Genomic DNA, 21,974 nt, shown 5'->3' on the forward strand with positions numbered 1-21,974 from the left:
TGTGGACGGTGGACGAGGTCCCTGTGGCCTGACCATCTGAAGGGTGATACTAATTTGGAATAGTCTACATCACAACAACAATAGGAAGTGATTGGAAAGAAGTATAATTGAGTATTCATAGGGTTCATAACGAATTTATAGTCATGTGATCTGTCTTTGAAAGATGGTTTTCAAAATTTTTTTCATAAAACAATTATAAATGAATGCTTGTTCTATTCCTGTTTAGTGGGCAACATAATATCATAGAATCATAAGCAATATATTTTAGTTTTTAAATAGTCCATAAAATGAACAAAAAAGGAATAGTTATTAAATTTTCAGTTTGGTTATGGTGAAATCTATAGACTCTTGATAGATAAAATGAAATCTGTCTGATTTCTGTGACGAACCCACCCAAATGCTCTCATGTATCAACTTAGTTCAGTTTGTATTGCTCTAACAAGGTCCCTAAGACTTGGTTCATCACTCTGGAGGCTCAACAGTCCAAAAGCATGGTCCTGGTAAGGGTCATGTTCTGCTTCACCTCATGTGGGAAGTGTGCAGCAGGTATGTGTGAGAGAAGGAGACCAAGGGGCTGCCTCTTCATACAATAACTATCCTGTTGAAGTTCTCAGTCTACGCCCATGTGCAAGCATGAGGCTGGGATATTCTTTCTACACCATGCATATTTCATTTATTCCATATACCTTTACATGTATCCACTAGACTTGTACAAAACTGTGCTCCATTTATCTGGATTTTGCCAAAGGTAGTTTGTATACTGCCACATGACGATTGTGCAGTCACAGTGAATGGTTGAGGAATGTCACTAGACGTGGCCTTATGTCTCAAGAAAAATCTCAAAACTATGTCAATGGTCTGGAAAATCTTTTTTTTTTTAAAGTTCATTATTTATTTACTAAAGCAAATTCAGAAAGTGGGTAGATAAAGGTTTTTAATCTCTCATAACTAAATAAGTAATTATCTTTGAATTTAGAAATACCTGCCTGGCTTATTGAGTGGATAGACTATCAATAGACATTTTTGAATTTCTGTGTTTCTCAGAACCTTCAAGTAGCATTGCATACATTCTATTTGCCAATGAGTTCTGAAAAAAATGTTGTATAGAGTCCTATTTGAGGACTAATATTTGAGGAGTATACTGGAGTGTCATTTTCATAATTCTCCCTCCCTGGTTCCTTCTGCCCCCTGTTCCTTTCTCCTTCCTCCCATCATTACTTCCTTCATCTCTTCAATACTGAATTGAGCCCAGATTTCTTTGTAGAATGCATCATTGTACTTCTGCTTGGCCTCTATTTCTGTCAGTCTCCGGTCAGTCAGCTTGACTTCCAGATTTCTACTCTATTTTTTCTTTACCTTCTACCCGGTCTAATTATATTTAAAGATCTACTAGACAAGACCGTGTCTATCTTATACCATTATTTTTCTTGAGATACTGAATGGTGGCATGGGTCCACTTTCAAAATTCTACTTGTATTCTCTTTCCAGTCACACATGAAGGTTTTGTTTCTTCACGATCACTTTTAGATAACTTTACGATGACTAATTTCTCTATAGAATGATAGATCTTCCATCATGCCGCTGTCAGGCAGGCAATACCTACACTTAGCTCTTGTTTTGAGGAATTAAAGCTGAGAGCCATATGGTGAAGTCCCCACAGACCCAAAGCACAGCTTTATTTCATAGCAGGGGTGGGGGGTAGGGTTAAGTCCAGGAGTAAGTCTGGCATGAAGACATTTAATCCAGGGAGTTGTTTTGAATTTTCTTTGAACATTTGTTTGACAGAGATGGTTTCTTACTAAAGAAAAGATGTATAAAAAGCACTGATGGGTATTAAAGTAAAGAGCTGTGTACACTGTGGTGAAAGGCTTGGTTTCTCGTAGTGTTTGCAGTAGGGGAGACACCAGGAAGCCTAAAAGAAGCCACCGTCACATTTCTCTTTCTAGACTACCTAAGTCAAAAGCCATCTAAATGAGTCTGTAATTGGTCCCCTATTGTGTGCTACTTTTGAACAACGCTGTAAGTCAGAGCGTTGCTTATTGGGAAGTTTGCTCTCTGAGGACATGATGTGCATTCTCACCTCTGTGTCCTTCGGGAAGGGAGATGAGGTTGAGAGGTGGGAAAGAGATGTGGAGACTATGCGGGCTCAGTCAGCATGGCCGGTGTGAAGAGAAACGTTTGCGTTGATTGGTGGGGGAGGAATCAGGAGCACATGGAAGCTGCTCCCTAAGATCTGGCATGTCCCTCCTTTGTTTGGGTGAAGAAACAGGATCTCAGAAGGGAATGGCTGTGTGGGATGTCTAGAACCAGGCCACTGGGGACCATTGGCAGAGACACAGTGGGATGTACTACCTGACACAGGCCTGAGAGCAGGGTAACCATAACCCCATCAGCAATTCCCAGAGGGACTGAAAACTCCGGGTCTTCCCTTAGTTCTTCAGGTACCAAGTGAACCCCACAGCTCTTGCATCATGGCCCTGTCCTACGTTGCAGGAAAGGCCCCTGTAGAACATGTCTGGGTGTTTCTCATCACCATTTAGAGTGAAGCTTGAAACAATGTGGTTTTGGTGAAGAAACTGCTGTGGCATTTCCTTATTTGAACTTTTAAAAAAATATGTATTTATTTGAGGAGAGGTGTTAGTGCAGCTGTGGGGGAGGTCTGGGAACACTTTGCTGGAGTCAGTTTTCTCCATGTGGTTTTCCACCATATTGGGTCCCAGGGAGCAAACTCAGTTGTCAGGCTAGGCAGCAAGGGCCTTTACCTGCTAAGCCATCTTGTTGGCCCAGATACGACATTTCTCATACCCATGTGTGACAGAGTTAGACCTCTACCCAGTGAGTCTTCCAGCCACTCGGAGCCACTCTGAGAACTTGTGATTTCCAGCATCAGTCTATGTTCTTTCTTACTCCTGGGAAATAGGAAGCGATATGGGAAGTAAGAGGGAAGGTCCTGAATCTTCTCCCTCATGGAAGTTACTCATCTCTTCTTCTCAAGTTCAAGTATAATGAATATTAAATATAATAAAAGATGAAGGTCTATAGTAGAAATTATACCTGTTAATAACCAAAAAAGAATGAACTGTGTTCTTAGAAGTTTGAATTGAACACTTGAAATCTTTAGGAGAGAGTTTTAAGCTCTGTTTTGGGTGGCAAAAGCCTTTCTCAGAGGAATTTTGCCTTTACCAGTGTAAGTGGACAATCCAGGTACACCCTGTGCTCTATGACAGAGCTCCAAAGTCCCTTTCCTCTGTATCATAGACATTTTCAAAAATATAACTGAAGACATGGGTACTGTGGGTATGGATGTGGGGATGGAGTGTCAGATACATGTCACAAGCCGGAGGACAATACCCTTTCCCTTCCTGTTACTAGAGGTACAGGTACTGAGAAGCAGGCCTTGTCTGCAGGCTTGACTAATATCCCATTGGCACTCAGAAAAATTTTAATATTTTGTTCATTTATTAATCTATCAGTGAAAAGAACATCATAAAATATTCATTACTCTTAAATATAGAGAGCTGAAGAACCAGAACCATCATTTAGTTCTATTTTCTAGGCATCTCATGTTCCTAGGCTTCATTTACTACTTGATAAATAATCTAATTTCCTATCATGTGACAGCTTCAGCCAAGACTCAGGACACAGCAGTAAGAAAACTGACCAATCACCTTCCCTCAAGAAAGATACATTCTAGAAAGGAGCCAGGGACAATTATTGCACTACTTTGTAATGTAAATTGTGTGAGTTGTACCAAAATGGTTTTTATGTAGCTCTCTGGATTAGCTTGACTTTCAGCTATCTATGCTTTGATGGTCCTGGATATCATTATTATTGTAAGTGATAGGCATAGAACATTGTGTTAAAGGATGCAGTATTTGAGCCCTGTGCTGCAAGCATGTAACCAACTACATTCCAGGCACAGCCAGTGAGAACAGGAACTCTCAGTCAACCTGGTCTCTATCCTGAGACCCAGTCAGTCTCAAAACAAACCCTAAAACAAAACAAAAAAAAAATTGAATAAAAAAGAAAAAAGTGATGTCTAAGAAGAAAATGAGAAGGATTTTTTTAGCTTAGTAGATAGTGATATCTGAGGAATCCTCATTTTTGCAGTGGGTTAGAGGGATGGAAAGATGCAGTCTCCATTGTTAGATTAGATATGCATTCCTCCTCTCTCAGTGAGTGGCCATTATTTACTTGATCTGTGGGCAGTACTTAGTGTGTTTCCTGCTTCTCCCACAGAACACACCCATCCAAAGGCATTAAAATCCTTAATTTAAAAACTGTGCATTTGTGCCCATTGACCATCACATTTAATTGCTTTCTCCTGCAGCAACATTGTCCTTTCTCAGCTGCTCGACACCTGCTCCTTCTCCTGCCGACACACCCCTTTCTGGCTTTTGCCCAGGTACTTCATTGAAACTCTCATCAGGGTCTCTGCATTGCAGATCTGGAGTTAGTCTCCATTCAAAGATGGGTGCTCAGCTGTGCAGGGTCTCTCTTCCTCAGCAGTGCCCAGCACTGCGATATCCTTCCTTCTCCTTGGAGATTCTCACTCCTTCCATACCAAGAGCCTTCTGACTTCCATTTCCACCCATAATGCTTTAACATTCACCAAATGAAAGGCTCAGCTATTATGACTCACCCTCCTTAGAGGGCAGGCAGAGGCCAAGTAATTTGGGAATTTGATCAGACCTTGGACTTTCTCTTCCCTTCTTTTTCTTCCCAAAGTTGAGGTGTGTCTTTTCTTCAGAAAGATACAGCCCTCTCCCCAGGAGGGACTGGATCAGTCCCTGGCAGCTTGTCCTTGCTCTACTTCAAGTCTTTAAGTAGCCTTTGGAAGGAAAGAGCCGGAGGGAGAGTTTTGCAGTAAGTGTTTCAAGACGGGTGTAGAATGCAGCTCTGACAGGCTCTCACTCTGTGTAGAGCCCATTGGAATGGGCTGTTCCAGGTTAGCACTCTCTCTAGAGGTGGAATTGAAGCTGAGGTTAGGGCTTTGAGTAAGCTCCCAGGGAGGGCTGATGGAGCTCCCTCAGTCAGTAGCTGGTGGGGAATTTCCAAGACTGTAAGTTGATCACTGGAGTGACAGAGCGTTTGCCAATAGAAATGCTGCCCTGAAACACAGAGAGAAGCAAGGAAGGCTGGGAGCAGTTGACGGAATTTCCAAGGTTATTTTGGGTTGCAAACTGTTATTTCAGAAGCTTGTTATCACAGACTAGACTACTGAGGAAGGTCAACCATTCACGTGGGGGCACACTCTCCTGAGGCCATGGCAGCCCAAAGCCTAGGTGGTTCATAACCCATCCTACCCTACCTGGACCCGGAAAGTAGCATCTCGGGGAATGTAACTGAACACTGCTGTATTAGTTGTCCCAGGTATAAAAGGAATTCAGCACTGGAGGTGAGGCAGTTTCAGGAGATGATGATCAGTAGCATGCATACTTGATTAAGGCGGGGTCTTTACTTTTTTCACTGCAGGATCTATAGGGATTAGACTAGGGACACATTCTGTAGATACTTTCTCCGTTAATTAAGGACTCTTCCACTGATCTGTCTGCTCTTGATTTGAAGTCCAGCACATTCCTTGTAGAATTGCAGACGAAGCAGTAGGTGGTGTCCAGATGACACAGTGTGGCTTCTCCTTGGGATCTCTCTTTATCATCCAAGTGTTAACTCAAACGCTGTGGGAGGACAGTTGGTAGAGGACCATGGAATTTAGGGCCAAAACTCTGCAGGAACTTGATAAGCGCTCTCTTCGGATGTCTTCCAAAAGTCTAGTGCTGATGTGGAATGTCATCTCATCTGGATCTGATTCACCTGGAGAGCAGACATCTGTCTTTTGTTTACAGAGAAAAATAATGACAATTTGAATTTTGGCTCAGACCCAGTGCCCTGGAATTGGAGGGAGCTGATAGCACCATGGTCTCTAGAACAGGGCAGTGGGTGGGGTGTGGAGGACTATGCATCAAGATTATGGGCTGATTGCCGTCTCTTACCGGCAGTGTGGCTTTGGGCCACCGCTATCTTAACCTCTTAGTGCTCTGGTTCTTCCATCTGTAAAGTGCCATTTCCCCCAGGATATCAAAAAGAGAATGCCTGCCTTGAATTTTTTTCTAAAATTCAGTGTTTATAGTCCATATTCTTTATACTTTAAATTTTAAAAAGTGATGCTGATAACAGGACTTTGAACTTTCTTTTTTTATTATGTCTGTGTGTTCATTGTACATGGTATTTTATTTCAAAAGGACATGTTTATACAGGTATACAATGTACATTGTGCACAGTCTTTCCTGCTCCCTCCTTCCATCTCCCCTACCCTACCCATCCTGTCAGTCACCTTTGCTCCCTAGACAATCTGACCTTCGTTTTCCTATCAGAGATACATACATTACTTTATGTATTAATATAAATTGTATAAAAACACAAGTGAGAGAAAATGTGCACTATTTGTCTTTTTGAGACGGACTTAAGTACAAATTTTCAAAGAAAGAATAGGAATAGGGGTTCAATCCTCAGCTCAAAAAAAAAAAAAAAAAAAACAAAAACAAAAAACCAGGAAGATTTCCCCATCCCATTCAAATGTGGTACTGCCTAGAAGTCACCTCCTGCTGAATCAGCCAAAAGAAGAGAGGCCAGTGAAGATGCAGCACCAGCAGGGCTGGCCTTGAAATTTGATCTAGATTCAAGGTGACCACATACAAGAAACGACATCACTCAAGTCATGTTCACCTGGGATCTTGAGATACACTCTAGTTAGACACTAGTTCATGTTGAACTTCCAGCTCCGTTTCCTGAGGACTAGTGAGAGCCATAGGTGGGGAATACCACTGAGAAGCACATGTGACTTTTCGTGCTCCATAGTTTGTACAGCAGAGAACCAATCTCACAGTCGGTTACACACTCTTTTACAATTTTCTCTTAATTCCGGAGGGAGGATATTTCATAGACCAGCTAGTGAATTCCTAGCATGTTATTTTATTTTATGTCTGGTTTCCTGTGTGTCTGTTAGGAGTCTGTATTGTAGTTATAGGTGTTCAGGCAAGAACACTGTACACATTAGACACATTGAGTATTTTGGCAGCTGAGATCCATTGATGTGATTAATTTGATTCTGAAATTATAAGATGCAATGGAAATCCTATTTTTATTATTGGTATTGCAAAATTATCAAATCATCTAAGACTTCGTTTTCAGCCAGTCAAAACACTGATTTTCTTGAGATCTTTGGTGGGGGGGGGAATCCATTGATATAGCATAATTTTTCATTCTTTTCAGTTATGTGATAATATATGGTCCCATTGGAGATTCATGAGGCTTTCCCCAGGAAATATTAATTTAGACCTGTGGGAACTGTGATGGATAGGATTCCCCACCTGAAAGCTCTCACTCTGTGCTTTTCTGCATTTCCATTTCTGAATCAAAGTGTTCCCCAATCCGCAATTCCAGTTATTAAGTGTACAAGGATCACATAATCAAGGAATACACAGTACAGGAGGCCATGACCAGGCAACCATCCCTGTGACTAGGATGCACAGTAGCTTTAGCGAAGGGCATGCACGAGGGGGAGCGGGGGAGGTGTGGGGTGTGGGGTGGTGGTGTTGATTTTATTTTCTATTATTCTAAAACTGGCACATCCCCGCCCCCAAAATATAGCATTTTCCCTGACTAGAGAAACATACACAATCACTATATTTGTAAAATTCAGAATAAAGCAAGGTAACAAAATAAAAATTGCCCTTAGCCTTCTTACTAGGGATAATTACAGTAGTTGGCCTTGCTCTGTGACAAATTACAATATGCTTTTTAGAACCATTTTTTTTTTTTTAAATTTGAAGTACCTTGAACTTCTCCCCAGGATCTTGAATATTTTCTGTGCTGTACATTTTCAGTGACAGTAACAGTATTCTTTACTATGGAGTTACCAGATTTATTCAAGCAGTCCGTTTCTATTATAGAAGTGCCATCTTATGGTTTCCTAGTCATAAACAAAGATGGGATGAATGGTCTTGAAGTAAAACTTGTCTGTGTTATTACTGATTTCCTTTGCACACAGTCCAGGAACTAAGATGGTTGAGACCACAGTTCTACAGTTTAAAGGGTACCCTGTGCACACAAGCATGCATGGAAGCTTATTTGTAAACTCATTTACCTTTTTATTAATAAAGGTAGTATTATTAGAAATATTACCTTTCTTGATAGTATTTCTGCCTTTCTATCTGAAATTTGTTGTCTATTGTAATTTTCAAGTAGTCAAATAGTTGTTGAACTTTAAAGAAGAAGAAGAAAATAATAAGGGAAAAAAATAACCAAATGTAACTAACTGTTCAACGTCAGGGAGGAAAAAAGGGAAAATAGTGTTAATGTCTCGTCACAATCTTTGTGCCCAAACAAATGCTCATGTTTTAACTTGCCTTTTTATTAAGGCAAGCAAATATGTTTCAAATACAAGGCGCAGGGTCTCTGTGCCCATATTCCAGAACGCGTAAATTGTCTGTCTCCATCTTTATTGGAACTGTCTCAGTACTGCGCACAGTAGCATTTTAAGAGAGAGTGGTTTGTTCAGTCAATAACACTCCACTTTCACATTGTTCGCAATTGTTAAGAAAAGCCATTCCCATTTGGCATTTTCTCTACATAAATTGTGTAGTTGTTCAGGCTGCACAGTCTATTGTTCGGCAAACACACAAAGCTCTTGTGCAAGCCCACTGGTAAATTGTACCCTGGCTGTTTCCAGCAAACGCTGTTTGGGTAACTTCCAGGTAATCCTACCATAAGCGGACCAAAGTCCAAAGGAAAATTGGCAACAAATGACCGGGAAGGAACCTGGAAGCAAATCTGTCAAAGCACAAAGAAAGGTTTTTTTGTTTTGTTTTGTTTTGTTTCCTTTCTATTTTTTTTTTTTTAAATTTCTCTCTCCTAAATTTAAACAAATAAAGAAATGCATTCTGATCTCCCCGCCCCACTTTCTTTTCCAGCGCTCTGCGGAGGGGGTGAGAGCTTCCTGTGTCCCAGTGGGATCTGCATCCCTAAGAAGCTACAGTGTAACGGCTACAATGACTGCAATGATTGGAGTGACGAGGCTCACTGCAGTACGTGACTGGCTGGGCCGGGGTTGTCTGGGTGGGAAGGGATTCTTTGCAGGTGCTGGCCACCTAAACCCCTGCACTGTCACATGCTGCCATGATTGGCCATTCTTAAGGGAGCCGATAGGTTTGTCTCCCCCAGAGCCACCATACTGGGGTTGTACCCCGCTCTAAGTCATATGTTTATAAGGACCCCTGCAGCTAGCTGTCCAAAGGAACAGCTCAGAGATTGAAATGTTTTTCCATAAAGTTGTCCTATGATTGGGAGGAGGGTTTGGGTTTATTTTGTTTGGGCGAGGAATTTTGTTTTTGTTTTTAAAACTTTGTAAGTATAATGGTCAACTGTTTAAAGGAGATTTTTTTTTTTAATAGGAAAACTTTTGATATTAATGATTCTTAACATTCACGGCTTAGCAAATCCTCAGCTTCTTGCTGGTTTTTGCTTCCCTTTAACTGGAGGGCTAGTCAGTGGTGCTGAGGGCTTTACACCCTGTCATCAATAGACACCCTTCCATGTGCTCATTTTAATTAATTTGGTCATTCTGACTCAATTAGCCAGTGGTTTGTCCAATTCAGATTCAGATTTCAGGTTGTTTTGCACTTACTGAGAAGAAGGGAAACACTAATCTTGAGAATTACACTACGCTTTCCAAACTCAGGGCAGAGCTGAGCAGTTAGTTGTGCACCAGTGGTTTTAATAGATGTATGATTAATCGCAGTCAGCAGGAGCAGAGTTATATTTCCTTCCTGGGAGACTCCCCCAGCTTTTTGTAAAAAGTTGAGACTGCCACCTTGGATGAGAGTGTCCTCTGCTCTGTTTATTGTGTGCCAACCCCTTTCCCTGTGGAAGGGCTAGGATGCTTACTTATTTTGGGATTTGGGGCAGGTGGCATATGGTGGCATCGGAGCGTTGTTCACCAAAGCGTGGTTTCATAGTACTCGAGTTTTTAAAAAATGATTGAGTGAAAAAAATAAATGGTTAGGATAAGCTCTGTGTCAACTTCTTAGAGGGTTTTTTTTTTTTTAGCACATCTTGATATATTAAATGTCTGAGAAATGTTGCAGTTTAAGTCAATTTTGCTTTCGTCAATGCGTCTTCTAACTTTTTCTTCTTTGAACTCTCACCCTTATTTATTCATTTTGTATATTACCTAACACTTGGTAGAAATTAAATTATGCTACATGTATTTTGAAAACTGTTAGTTTTTGTAAAGCATTGATTTTTATTTTACAACATGGAATTTTCAGGAAAGTCTATGCACACAGATTAACATGTAAGACATCTTTGTAGGCTTTGTAGTTACATTGAGGACTATTGAAATGGTAGCAGAAACTACTGTGCAAAATGACCATGGTAGAGAATTATGAAAGGTTCAATTGGATTATGTCCACTTTATGGGAATGCAGTAGAATCTCTTTTATCTCCTGCTGTGCCTTGTATTGGGGCATAATTCAAGGTCAGTGCATGCTTTTACCCCTATGGTGGCCAGAGCTGGCTTCGTCATCTTGTTCTCTGCTGAGCACTGATTGTGCTGACAACACAGTCAGAGCTTCCGGCGGAAGTTTTTTAAATGGAATTTGAGGGAGTCAGTTTTCCTAGTTACCAACTGAATGAGAAGGTATTACTATTCTGGAAGGTACCTAGCAATGTCTAGGGAACAGTTTATTAAATAACATGGTCACTAGCTTTCATTGTACTCATACATCAGAATGACATGGTCTGGCCCACTGAGAAAATATATCCCCTTAGCAAATGCCTTTATGAAAACTCAGAGTGAAGCATACATAAAGTTTGGCGTGCTATCATTTCTGACCATCTGAAGGCTCCTCCTTCTATGCTTGAGCATTCAGTGTGGTCAGCACTTCAACAAAAGCTTTTTGTGACTGGCCCTACACTCCTGTTGTTACTGCCCTGTGCTGAGAACCATGTGTGTCTGAAGTAGCAGTGTGCAAATCAGAATGTCACCACAAGGTATTGAGGAGGAGAGAAGCATGGCTGAACATTCCCTGTGAGAAACAGAAGAAAACACCCAGCTCAGTATTCTAGCAGGCAGAGAACACAATGGCCAGACAAGAGAGCAAGTTAAGATGTCCCCTTGTGCTGAACTAGTTTTCTTTTGCAAAGCAAGTTAGGTAGTTTGTGTAGTTTATTGAGTTGTTAAATTCAACAGAAGCAAGGGAAAAGACTTACCTGTGCTAAATTATCCAGAAGCCGTGCCAGAAGCATTTGCCTAGAGGATTTAATTAAACTGTCAATTCAGGAGGGACTATGTACCCCTTTCTTTTGTTCAAATATGGCAGAGGCTTAGGGCAATAAAGAAGTCTACCAGTCATCAGAGTGATGGAGTGCCTGCTGTCAGTTGTGAGAGGTTCCAAATTGAACGTGTTTTCTGTCATACATGCCGCCTTTGCATTGCCCTTACGCATACAAGTTCAGACTTGGTGAATTACATGATAGTCTCATCACTCATATGACAAGAAAACATCTTGTTCTGGTTGCTCTAGCATGCTCTGGGTGGTAACTGACCATTGCAGCATGCCCTAAGTGGTAGCTGACCATTACAGCATGCCCTAGGTACTAACTCACCATCACAGCATGCCATGGGTGGTAGCTGACCGTTGCAGCATGCCCTGGGTGGTAGCTGACCATTGCAGCATGCTCTGGGTGCTAACTGACCATTGCAGCATGCCCTGGGTGCTAACTGACCATCACAGCATGCCCTGGGTGGTAGCTGACAATCACAGCATGCTGTGGGTGCTAACTGATCATCACATCATGCTGTAGGTGGTAGCTGACCATCACAGCATGCCCTGGGTGGCAGCTGACCATCACAGCATCACTTAAGTACTTCTGACTGCTTACTGAATCCCTTCTCTCAAGTAATTTTGTCTTGTCTATCAACCTATTCTTAAGGATTTATTGAATGAGATTATTCCCAACCACCTGGAACAATCTGTTTCACAACAGAAAAGTATTTTGGAAAATGGGAAGACCTTAATAATTTCCTCATTCTTCTATTCAAGGCAGGCTGTGCCTGTAACCTGGGCTTTCCTTAGCATGGGCTTATTGCAGTAACATCTCCAGGGAGCACCTCCCATCCCAGTACCGCCCCCCCCCCCCAACCTGCTGAAGGGATACTGATTTGCTTGGTCTGGAGGTGAGTTTTTTTGCATAGCTGCCTAGGTAATTCAGCATGTAGCCTCTGTACCAGAAGTAGCTCATCTTTTTTGTTGCGAGTGTTCTGTAGACTTTTGACTGGGTGACCATCTCTGAGAAGAGTTGACTCAGGGGCTAGGGGTTGCATATACTGGCACACAGCCCATGTTTATAGGTATGTATTGCTTAAGAGCCCCAAAAACTGACTTAGCAGTAAAGAGTACTCACTGTTCTTGAAGAGGACCCCAGATTTGATTCCTAGCACCTAATGGTGGCTTACAACTATCCATTCCTCCAGTCTCAGGGGATGTGGTGCCTTTTTCTGAATTCCAAGGGAGCCAAGCATGCATGTGGTGCACAGAGACATATGTAAGCCAACCACTCATACACATAAAATAAAATAAGCAAATCTAATACCAAAAACAAGCGCCAAAGAAAAGAGTTCCTGTACTTTGGTTCAAAGAGTTCTCCCATCCCAAAACGAATCAGGCCTGACCCTGCAGGCTTCCAGGATCAGCTGGGATTGGGCTCATTCACAGTGGTGTGACTGTATACTCTTTGGCACATGAAATCGATCAAATACTTTTGGAAACCATTTGCTCTGAACTTTGGGTAAAATTGATGAGCCTATTATTATTTTCTCTTTTGATGAGAGTGGTTCCTTAATTGCGAGAGTGACATACACTATCTTCATCGATACTGTACGTGCTGAGTTGGACGCCCATTATCCTATACTTACCATTCCTATTTCTGTGAACTTGGGCACTACAACTCTACCTCTCTTTGCCTTCATTCTTCATGAGCAAAGTGGAAACAAAACTATGTCTAGAATTGAATCGTTGGTTATAAACCTATAGAACCATGCCACAACACCCCAAGAATGCTGAGGTTTGTGGCTATGGCGGTGCTTGTAACTATAGGTAGGGTAGTCTCTGCCACCTCCATTGTGTTATTTATGACCGGGACAAGTAGCCTAGAGAAGCAATTTAAAAGGAGGAAGGATTTTATGTCCATGGGTGGGGCACGTTTTGTTTGGATGTTGGTTTCTTGGCTCCTAGTCTCCGGTGACAGCACATGACTGGCTGGTTTCTGGGCCTGAGATGAGGCAGAGTACCATAGTGCAAGGGCACAGTGGAGCACAGTGCTTCCTCTTGTGGTGGCCAAGAGGAAGATAATGGGGATGTGCAGCCCCACTACCGTCATGTCTCTGCTAACCTATTTTCTAGAAACCTTCTTTTCATAAGATAAGGATGCACATAAATACTAGAAAGCATTCCATCAGGATAATAAAAGTGTCTCATTTGACAACCAAGGAAAGAACTTCAAATGTTTGCAAAATTCACCAAGCATAGTGGTTCTGTGAAAACACAGACTCAGCTAAACAATCACAGATTCTTACATTTCAGCCATCTGTGAACCATGTTGCAGAAACCCAGTGAGTAGATATGTTGCCTCTTGATTTCTTTCTCCACAGGACTTTTAGTCTAATCAGGGGAATAATACACAAACTCAGAGAACATTAAATCTTTTTTTTTTTCTTTTTTGTTAATTAAACTGTTGTTGACGTTTTTTCTACATGTATAAAATGCATTCTAATTACTATCACCTTCTGCCCTGTCAACCCCCTCTTCCCTACAAGTACCCTGTAACACAAATTACTAAATGGTCTTTTAAACAAACAAACAAACAAACAAACAAACCAGAGTCTGATATTGAGGTGAATGCTGAAAGGTCAGAGAGACAAAGGAATAGTCCTTTTACCTCCAGGACTCCTCAGCCTGAAAAGCTTTCCTCAGCCAAATGACTTTAGTTCCAGTCTCCTCATGCCTTTTATACCTTTTCCCACCCACCCACATCATTTCCTGTCACAGCTTTCCTAGTGCTGGGATTAAAGGCATGTGACTCCCAAGTACTGGGATTAAAGGTGTGTGCCACCACTGCCTGGCTCTGTTTCTCTCCTAGACTGAGACAATCTCATGTAGTATAGGGTGGCTTTGAACTGACAGATCCAGACGGATCTCTGCCTCCTGAGTGCTAGGATTAAAGGTGTGTGCCACTACTGCCTGGCTTCTATGTTTAATCTAGTGGCTTGTTCTGTTCTCTGATCTTCAGGCAAGTTTATTAGGGTACACAATCTATCACCACAGTACCCTGTTCACATTACTGACTTTTTGCTTTGTTTTATTACCCACTGAGTTTAACTGGTGCCATCTGTGTGACCATGGGTTTGGGACGATGCATTCGAGCTTGGTGAGGTCACCATTGGGAACACAATGGAAGACAATGACTTCCACCCTTCCAGAACCTTTGTCAGGGAGAGGTGAACCCTGTGATCCCATCCCTCATTCACAAGTGGCTCTTGAAAGGCCCATTGTAGGCAGTTGTTGTGAGTTCAAGACAGCACTTGTTGCATTGTGCCCAGGTGGCATTTCACAGCTTTCTCAGACATGATTAAATCTTAATGATTATATCAGATACTAACTAGGACATTTCAAATATGTTTTTGAAAACAGTAATACAAGAAATGACATAACACTAAACAAGATAGTAGAAATGTATTGACACTAAGTCCTATTATCAGAAAATAGGGTGCTATGAACTAGGGTAAGCAGAGAGGCCAGTGGGAAAGGGAGGATTTAAGCTAGGCCTGTCCCTATGTTTATCTGCTAGGACAGTGGTTCTCAACCCTGCAGGTGACATTTTGCAATGTGTGAGACATTTCTCACTGTTCCAGCTGTGAGCATCAGGGGTGCTGTCTACTGGTTTTCAGTCAAGGACACTGCTAATCATCTGTTCCCATGAAACAGTGTGTTACTCCATCTAAGATGCCAGTAGTATGGCAGGAGAGACCTCCTCCAGAGGCAAAGTCAGCAGAAGAAAAAAATCCAGGTGTTCACCAGGGCTGGCCCCTTACAACTCTGTTAGAGAGAGATGAGGCAGTACCAGGCACGTGTTTTAACCTCTCTGGTCATCTCACAGTGAGAATGTTGCACGAAATGACTTTTCCTCTCTAATTTTGTGGAAACTGAGATTTCCTGCTCGCTTCTTGAACTGAGGCAAACCAGCTTATGTTTATGGAGCAGGAGCCTGGGCAAACTGCAGGAAGTCCTGGATAAAAAGACTTTCTGTTTCCTAGCATTCGGCTTTAATTTAAGGATAATTTTGAGGGACAAAGGTTAATAGTGTATTTATCAGATGCCAAACTAAGAGTAAATATTTACACGGAAGAACTTCAGGAGAAACATTTTCCATCAAGTTCTTTGTAAGGAGAGAGAGAGAGAGAGAGAGAGAGAGAGAGAGAGAGAGAGAGAGAGAGAGATGCAAGTTTAAAAACACCTAACTTAGGTCCAGGCAAAAATATGCTTGAATAGAGCAAGAAAATCTCAGCAAGCACCCTTTGAAAATTATGATTAGTTGGCCCCAAATTGCACTGACCACATCTCTTCACAAGTAAACATTTACTCCAATAAAAGGAGCCACTGAGATCTTTGCTCTTTGCTGTAGGTCCCTGGCTGCACGGTCCTCTTGGTTAGGGTTCTGAGTGTTTACGGATCTGAGGGGAGGTGCGGAAGTAACTGGCTGTTTTCTAAGTGCAGCTAATTTGGTATCTGACTCCTGGAAGGATTTTCTCACTGAGGAGGTGACAACAGAAGCCACACTGAGTTTTGCAAGCTAAATGGCTGTGTGCTCTCCATTCCTACAGTAGTTTAGCAAATGACAATGCTAATCTTAAAATAGATCTCTGGTGAGGTGCTTTATTATGGATTATCAAAGATCCAGAACGGGCTTCACAGAAGACATGGAAACTTCTGGAAAGTTTCAGTGTGCTCTTAGGTTAATTAGATGCTAAATGGAGTATTTGATTCCCTAGTGCCTCTGCTATCAGAAAAAGTAGAACACGCTACTTGAAAATAATTTTATTCATGGTACCCAGTCTTCCCCTCTCCTCTCTGGGGGATGCCTGGACTCTTACACTGATGGTTAAGTTGAGAAGACTCTTTTCCTGGTTAATACTTGTTCTATCAAATTAATTCATAACTTCCTAAAAATAGTTAGATTGAAACAAAACAAAAGTGAAAAGACCTTTTAAGCAGCTTCAAAAAAAAAAAAAACTACACATATCTCAGTATACACTCCCCACTCTGCTCTGTGGATATCAAAAGCAAACAAGGTCATAACTTTCCTGGGCTCGGCTGTCAGTCACACCTCACTCAGCAGAAAGGTGCAGCATGGGAAGACAGTTCCCTCTGTCATACAGGAAAAAGCAGGACTGTCAATATGAAGACTAGCACCTCCTCTTGTTCTTATATTCTCCTTTATTATTCCATCCTTGTTTGAAAATTGTTCAGGTTGAGAGAAACAAAAATTAAAACTTCTTGAATTTTTCTGTACACATGTGTGTAATGTGTTTTATGTCAGTCTTGCCGACAGTCAGCTGGGTAGCTGGGTAGAGGCGTGCAGACTGAAGAAACAATGAAGAAGACAGAAAAGAATAGAGAGGTCTGGTGGTCAATGCCCAACAGCCCCGCGTTTATTTCACAGCCAGCTTATATACAGTTTTGAAGGACAGAGGTAGAACAATGCACAGCACAGACATTCAGCCACTATCTATCCTGCCTTGCACCAAGGAACAGACAGTTTCTTTACTATTTCAATGTACCTCTGGCTGCATCAGTAGCCTGCGTCTAGCTAGATAGTGTGTTCCTTCTTGTGGGCTAATCAGGACTTTCTCACAGCCTTGGAGCAAACAAACCTGAACTCTATTTACTCAGAATAGACTTCAGATTCAAACTGGAGAACTGAGTCAGTTGTGGGCACTCACAGTTCCTCCCTTTTATTTATTTTAAGATTCCACTGAGTTTCTCAGATGACCTTGCCTGTCTTAGGTGTTTCCTTAACACACTCCAATCTTTTTATTTTATTTTATAATTTAATTTTACATATCATCAACAGATTCTCCTGTCCTCCCTCTTCCCGTGCCCCCCTCCAGCCCCCCTCCCATTCCCATCTACTCCAGGGCAAGGACTCCCCTGGGGATTCAGCTCAGCCTGGTTGATCCAGTCAAGGTAGGTCTAGTTCCCTCCTTCCTTCACCCAGGCTGAGCAAAGTGTCCCTGAATGCTCAATCATACCACAAGGGCACATGCTCAGCTATGTTCACAGCAGTATTACTTTTAAAAGCCAGAACCTGGAAACAACCTAGATGCGCTTCAACTGAAGAGTGGATAAATAAAATGTGGTACATATACACAATGGGGTACTACTCAGCAGAGAAAAACAATGACATCATGAGGTTTGCAGGCAAATGGATGGATCTAGAAAAAATCATCCTGAGTGAGGTAATCCAGACTCAGAAAGACAAACATGGTATGTATTCACTCATAGGTGGATACTAGATGTAAAACAAAGGATGACTAGACTGCTACTCACAACTCCAGGGAGTCTACCTAGAAAAGAGGACCCTAAGAAAGACACAGGGATCACCCAGAGACAGAGAAATAGATGAGATATACATGAGCAAACTCGATGTGAGGGGGGTTAATGAAGGGCAAGTGTCAAGGGAAAGAGAGCTTAGGGGAGCTGGGGCAGGAACAGAGAGGGAGAACAAGGAAAAAGAGACCATGATAAATGAAGACCCCATGGGAATAGGAAGAAGCAAAATGCTAGAGAGGTCCCCAGGAATCCACAAAGATACCTCCACAATAGACTGCTGGCAATGGTTGAGAGAAAGCCTGAACTGACCTACTCTGGTGATTGGATGGCCAAATACCCTAATTGTCGAGGTATAACTCTCATCCAATGACTGATGCAAGCAGATGCAGAGATACACAGCCAGGCCCCAGGTGGAGCTCTGGGAGTTCAATAGGTGAGAAAGAGGAGGGATTATATGAGTGAGAATTGTAGAGACCATGCTTGAAAAAAATCACAGGGACAAATTGCTAAACTAGTGGAAATACATGAACTATGAACCAATAGCTGAGGAGCCCCCAACTGGATCAGGCCCTCTGGATAAGTGAGACAGTTGATTAGCTTGAACTGTTTGGGAGTCCCCCAGGTGGGACCAGGACCTGTTCTTAGTGAATGACCTGGCTGTTTGGAACCACACTCCAATCTTACCCATCATGGGAGCATGAATTCCATCCTTCATGTCCTGTCTTAGGTTGAAAGGAGGCAAAGAAAACTTACCCGTCTTTGGCTACCAGCCTCTGGTGTTAAGTCAGGAATGTGCAGAGTTTTACTCTGGAGTTCTGAGCCCAATCTCCATAACGAGTTCAAAATCAGCTTGAGAATCATAGACAAAGAGATTATGGCTACTACGACACATGCCCCAATAGCTACAACACTACTAAGAGTGAAGTAAATGATGATCATGATGGGATAGCCCTTTTAAATTGTTCTAAAATATCTTCTGCTATTTTAGCTGCATCAAAATCCAATTTAGCCTTTTTCATTTCTTGTAATCTCTTGATGTTATTTAGCCAAATCTAAGGATTCATTAGAATCATGTCAAATTCCTTTGAGATGTGCCTTAACCTTTTTCCATCCAATAGCACTTTCATTATACACAGAAAGATGTAACACAAATCCACTCATACTTAGCATGACATTTCAAATGTACTCTAGTTTTCAGGCTTTGGAGTTCATCTCCTAAAAATTGTACCACATCATACAAAGCATTCAATTTATGTTCCATTTACACATATATATCTTCTTAAGTCTCTAATGTCATAGAGACATTCTTAGACAATTGATTAACAAACCCTGTTGTCTGGATGGATTGAGATAAAGCCACTGAAGCCGCCATAGTAGTAGCAGGCATGATAACAACACATTTCTGCATGCTTAAAGCTTTCTTGATTTCCTCAGTTACTTGTAACCCTTTATCATCAAATCATGGATCACTCATATATACAGGCAATATAACAAAAGAAAATTATTTTTTAACATTATTACACAAATGTGATTATCCATTTGAGAAATACAATTGGTCAAAATGCAATTAAGACTTGATACATTAAACACAGAATTATTCATAGAAATATTTGCTTCACCAACTAAAAGAACATAGGACATTTTGACACAGGCTAAAACAGTTCCTTTCAAAGGACAAACAGGCTTCAAGTGATTGGAATATCCTGCAACTGTTCCCATGGCAGCAGCAAGTTTCCAAAACAGATGTTTGTGGAGATCCAGTACTGGAATACCAAATTCCAGCTGACAGTCCTTGATCCCAAGATTCTGCTGTAGACACCATATAAGAGTCGCTATAATTGTCATGATTTCTAGACCAATCAAGAATATACTGCTGTGTCCATGTAATGTTATACTTTAAAGGAATAATGCCAGTACATCATCTCCATAACAATGTTCTGTTAGACTCATGCAGTTCTTTTGTGCATGGAGGAAATTGTTGAGGTGGTGAAATTTTACTTATTTCAATTTACCTTGAGGAAGCAATACAAGACATCCCTCCAAAGTAATATTTTTTGCAAAATATACAGGAATCCCTTTACCATATCCAAAATAAGAAAATTGTGAGCAATCTGGAACTTTTGGGTGGCAAGCGGATCTAAAGCCTGGTATCATTAATTGCAACCACAATTTCTTTTCCTTCTCAAGTTGCAGGATGTAAAATTGATGGATCAGGAACATAGGCCCAATAGGTTTCACTCTGGCATCTCTGGATGGTCATCAGCAACATCAGGATCAGCATCTCTCCACTCCATACATGGCAACAATCTTTCAGCCAACCAAGGAGTTTCATTTTCGTCCTGTGAGAAAACATAAACATGCCCCTATCCCCATATTAAACAGGGTCGGGGGCCTTCCATAAGCCAGTACAAGGATCTTTACATTTAACTTGAGCAAATTTTGTGGTGGTGCCTTCATGCCAAAATTGATTAGCTGCAGATTTTCCAGCAGCATCCACTTTTAAAAATTTAAAAACAAATAAGGCATGATTTAAAGCATTATGTGGTGACTTGGGGGTATAACTCTCCCTTCTTTAATTTTTGAAGATGTATTTTGAGGCTTCTGTGAGCTCCCTCAACAATACCTTGTCCTTGAGGACTTCATGATGAGGTCATCAGCCAAGATGGAGGAAGACCATGTAATTACTGTTTAAAATTAAACAATAGTTACATGCACACATACACACAGTTGGATCCAACTTTCATTCATACCCATAAGTCACATACATGTCCACATACATACATATGTATATATTTCCATTTTTAAACATAAACATTTTAATGAAGAATCATCAAGCTATTTTTAAAATGAAGAAAACAAGAATTAGTCATATACGGTTAAATTCCAAAATATATCTTATAGTTTTTCCCTTTACATTCAGCATAGTTCACATCCCCTCTGACCTACAACTTACCATTTACTTCAAGGTCCAGGCCCTTCCCTATGTTTGCTCTTCTGGTTCAGCCTGACATAGACAAATTCCTTTTGTTTCCCTACCATTATTCCAAAACTTTTACCTTCTCTTGCTTTTCAGACCAACATGGCAGATTTCCACCCAAAAGTCCTTTTCTTTGTGGTTTCTTCCCAGCAGTTTAAAACATTGCATAACAAGAATAGAAATAAAACATTTCAAACAAGAATAGAAACATATAGATACATGCATATATCATAACAAAAACTTTTTTGCATTAATATATTAAAAACCTGTATCAATGTGAAACATTTCAGATTAGCAGAAATTTTTCTTACCTTAATCAATAATAATTTGTAATCAATTCTCTTAAATGATGACAAGTATTTGCAACCCATTGAACTCAAATGACCAGATCCTTGTATTTTTTCTTTTCCTGTGGAGCAAAAGCATAATTTTTTTTCAAAACATCAGAGTATGCAGGCTGGTAATTCTACATTTTTTAAAAGCAGTATCAGGACAGAGAAGGGTTAAAGGGGTTAAAGTTGGACATTGCTGGCCAGCAGAAGAGACCTTGAGTTATCACAGTGAAGAACTTGGCTTAGGAAGGAAGGAGGCACAGAGTGTGTCCTTGGCTGCCAGTGTTCTTGCAAAAAAATTTTTGTTAACTTTTCTTACTATAGTAATTAACAATTAATGTCAGATTCTCTTTTCGATGTTTGTTCAGCTAGCCTGTTGTAGGAATGAACTCTCTGCCACTTCATCTGCAGCTTCTGTCTCTGCCTTTTCTGTTCCAAGAACACATACCCTCACCCTCTGAGAACTGCTGGCTGGCTGCAGGCTTCTCCTGCTGGCTAAGACCAGCTCCACTCATGCTGCAGGCCTGATAGCAAGACAGAGGGATGCAGCTCTTGCCAAGCCTCTCTCTCCTTCTCTTCCAGGAAAATGAAGGAGATTAGTAGACAGAAATGAGTAACATTGACATAGACATAAGTACCGGTACATCAGCACTCAGACAATGGCCTCACTCGCTGTTAACTCGTCCTGTCTAACAGATGACTTCTCTTGCAGTACATAAGCCACACCTGGTGGGAGCTGCCTGCTTATCTCAGTTCACTCGGGGGACCCAGTCCCCTTCAACACAGGGGCCAGAACAGTAACATAGTGACAGTCAGAACACAGACCAAGACAAAGAGTGCCCACATTTTTTTTTTTTTCAGCTGCAGTGAACAGATCTGAAAGTGAGACATTGGGCTAATTTGAGGACATGACCCATTTAATCTCTCCAGATGAACCAGTCATAGTCAGGATGGAGGTGGGGGAGAATCTTGAGGTGTGAGAGAATCTTCATTATA

The 21,974-nt window shown here is 41.3% G+C and overlaps 1 protein-coding gene across 2 annotated transcripts in view; it reads left to right on the top strand.

The window, feature by feature from the left end:
* The window catches only part of Corin (corin, serine peptidase), a 240,972-nt gene that overhangs the window by 116,149 nt on the left and 102,849 nt on the right, over window positions 1–21,974 (top strand). For both annotated transcript variants that reach the window (XM_036201349.1, XM_036201347.1), the window contains exon 6: window positions 8,973–9,086. In XM_036201349.1, coding sequence (XP_036057242.1) covers window positions 8,973–9,086 — 114 coding nt within the window. The remainder of the gene's footprint in view (window positions 1–8,972; window positions 9,087–21,974) is intronic.

The sequence above is a fragment of the Onychomys torridus genome, chromosome 10 (assembly GCF_903995425.1).
Source record: "Onychomys torridus chromosome 10, mOncTor1.1, whole genome shotgun sequence".
Taxonomy (NCBI): domain Eukaryota; kingdom Metazoa; phylum Chordata; class Mammalia; order Rodentia; family Cricetidae; genus Onychomys; species Onychomys torridus.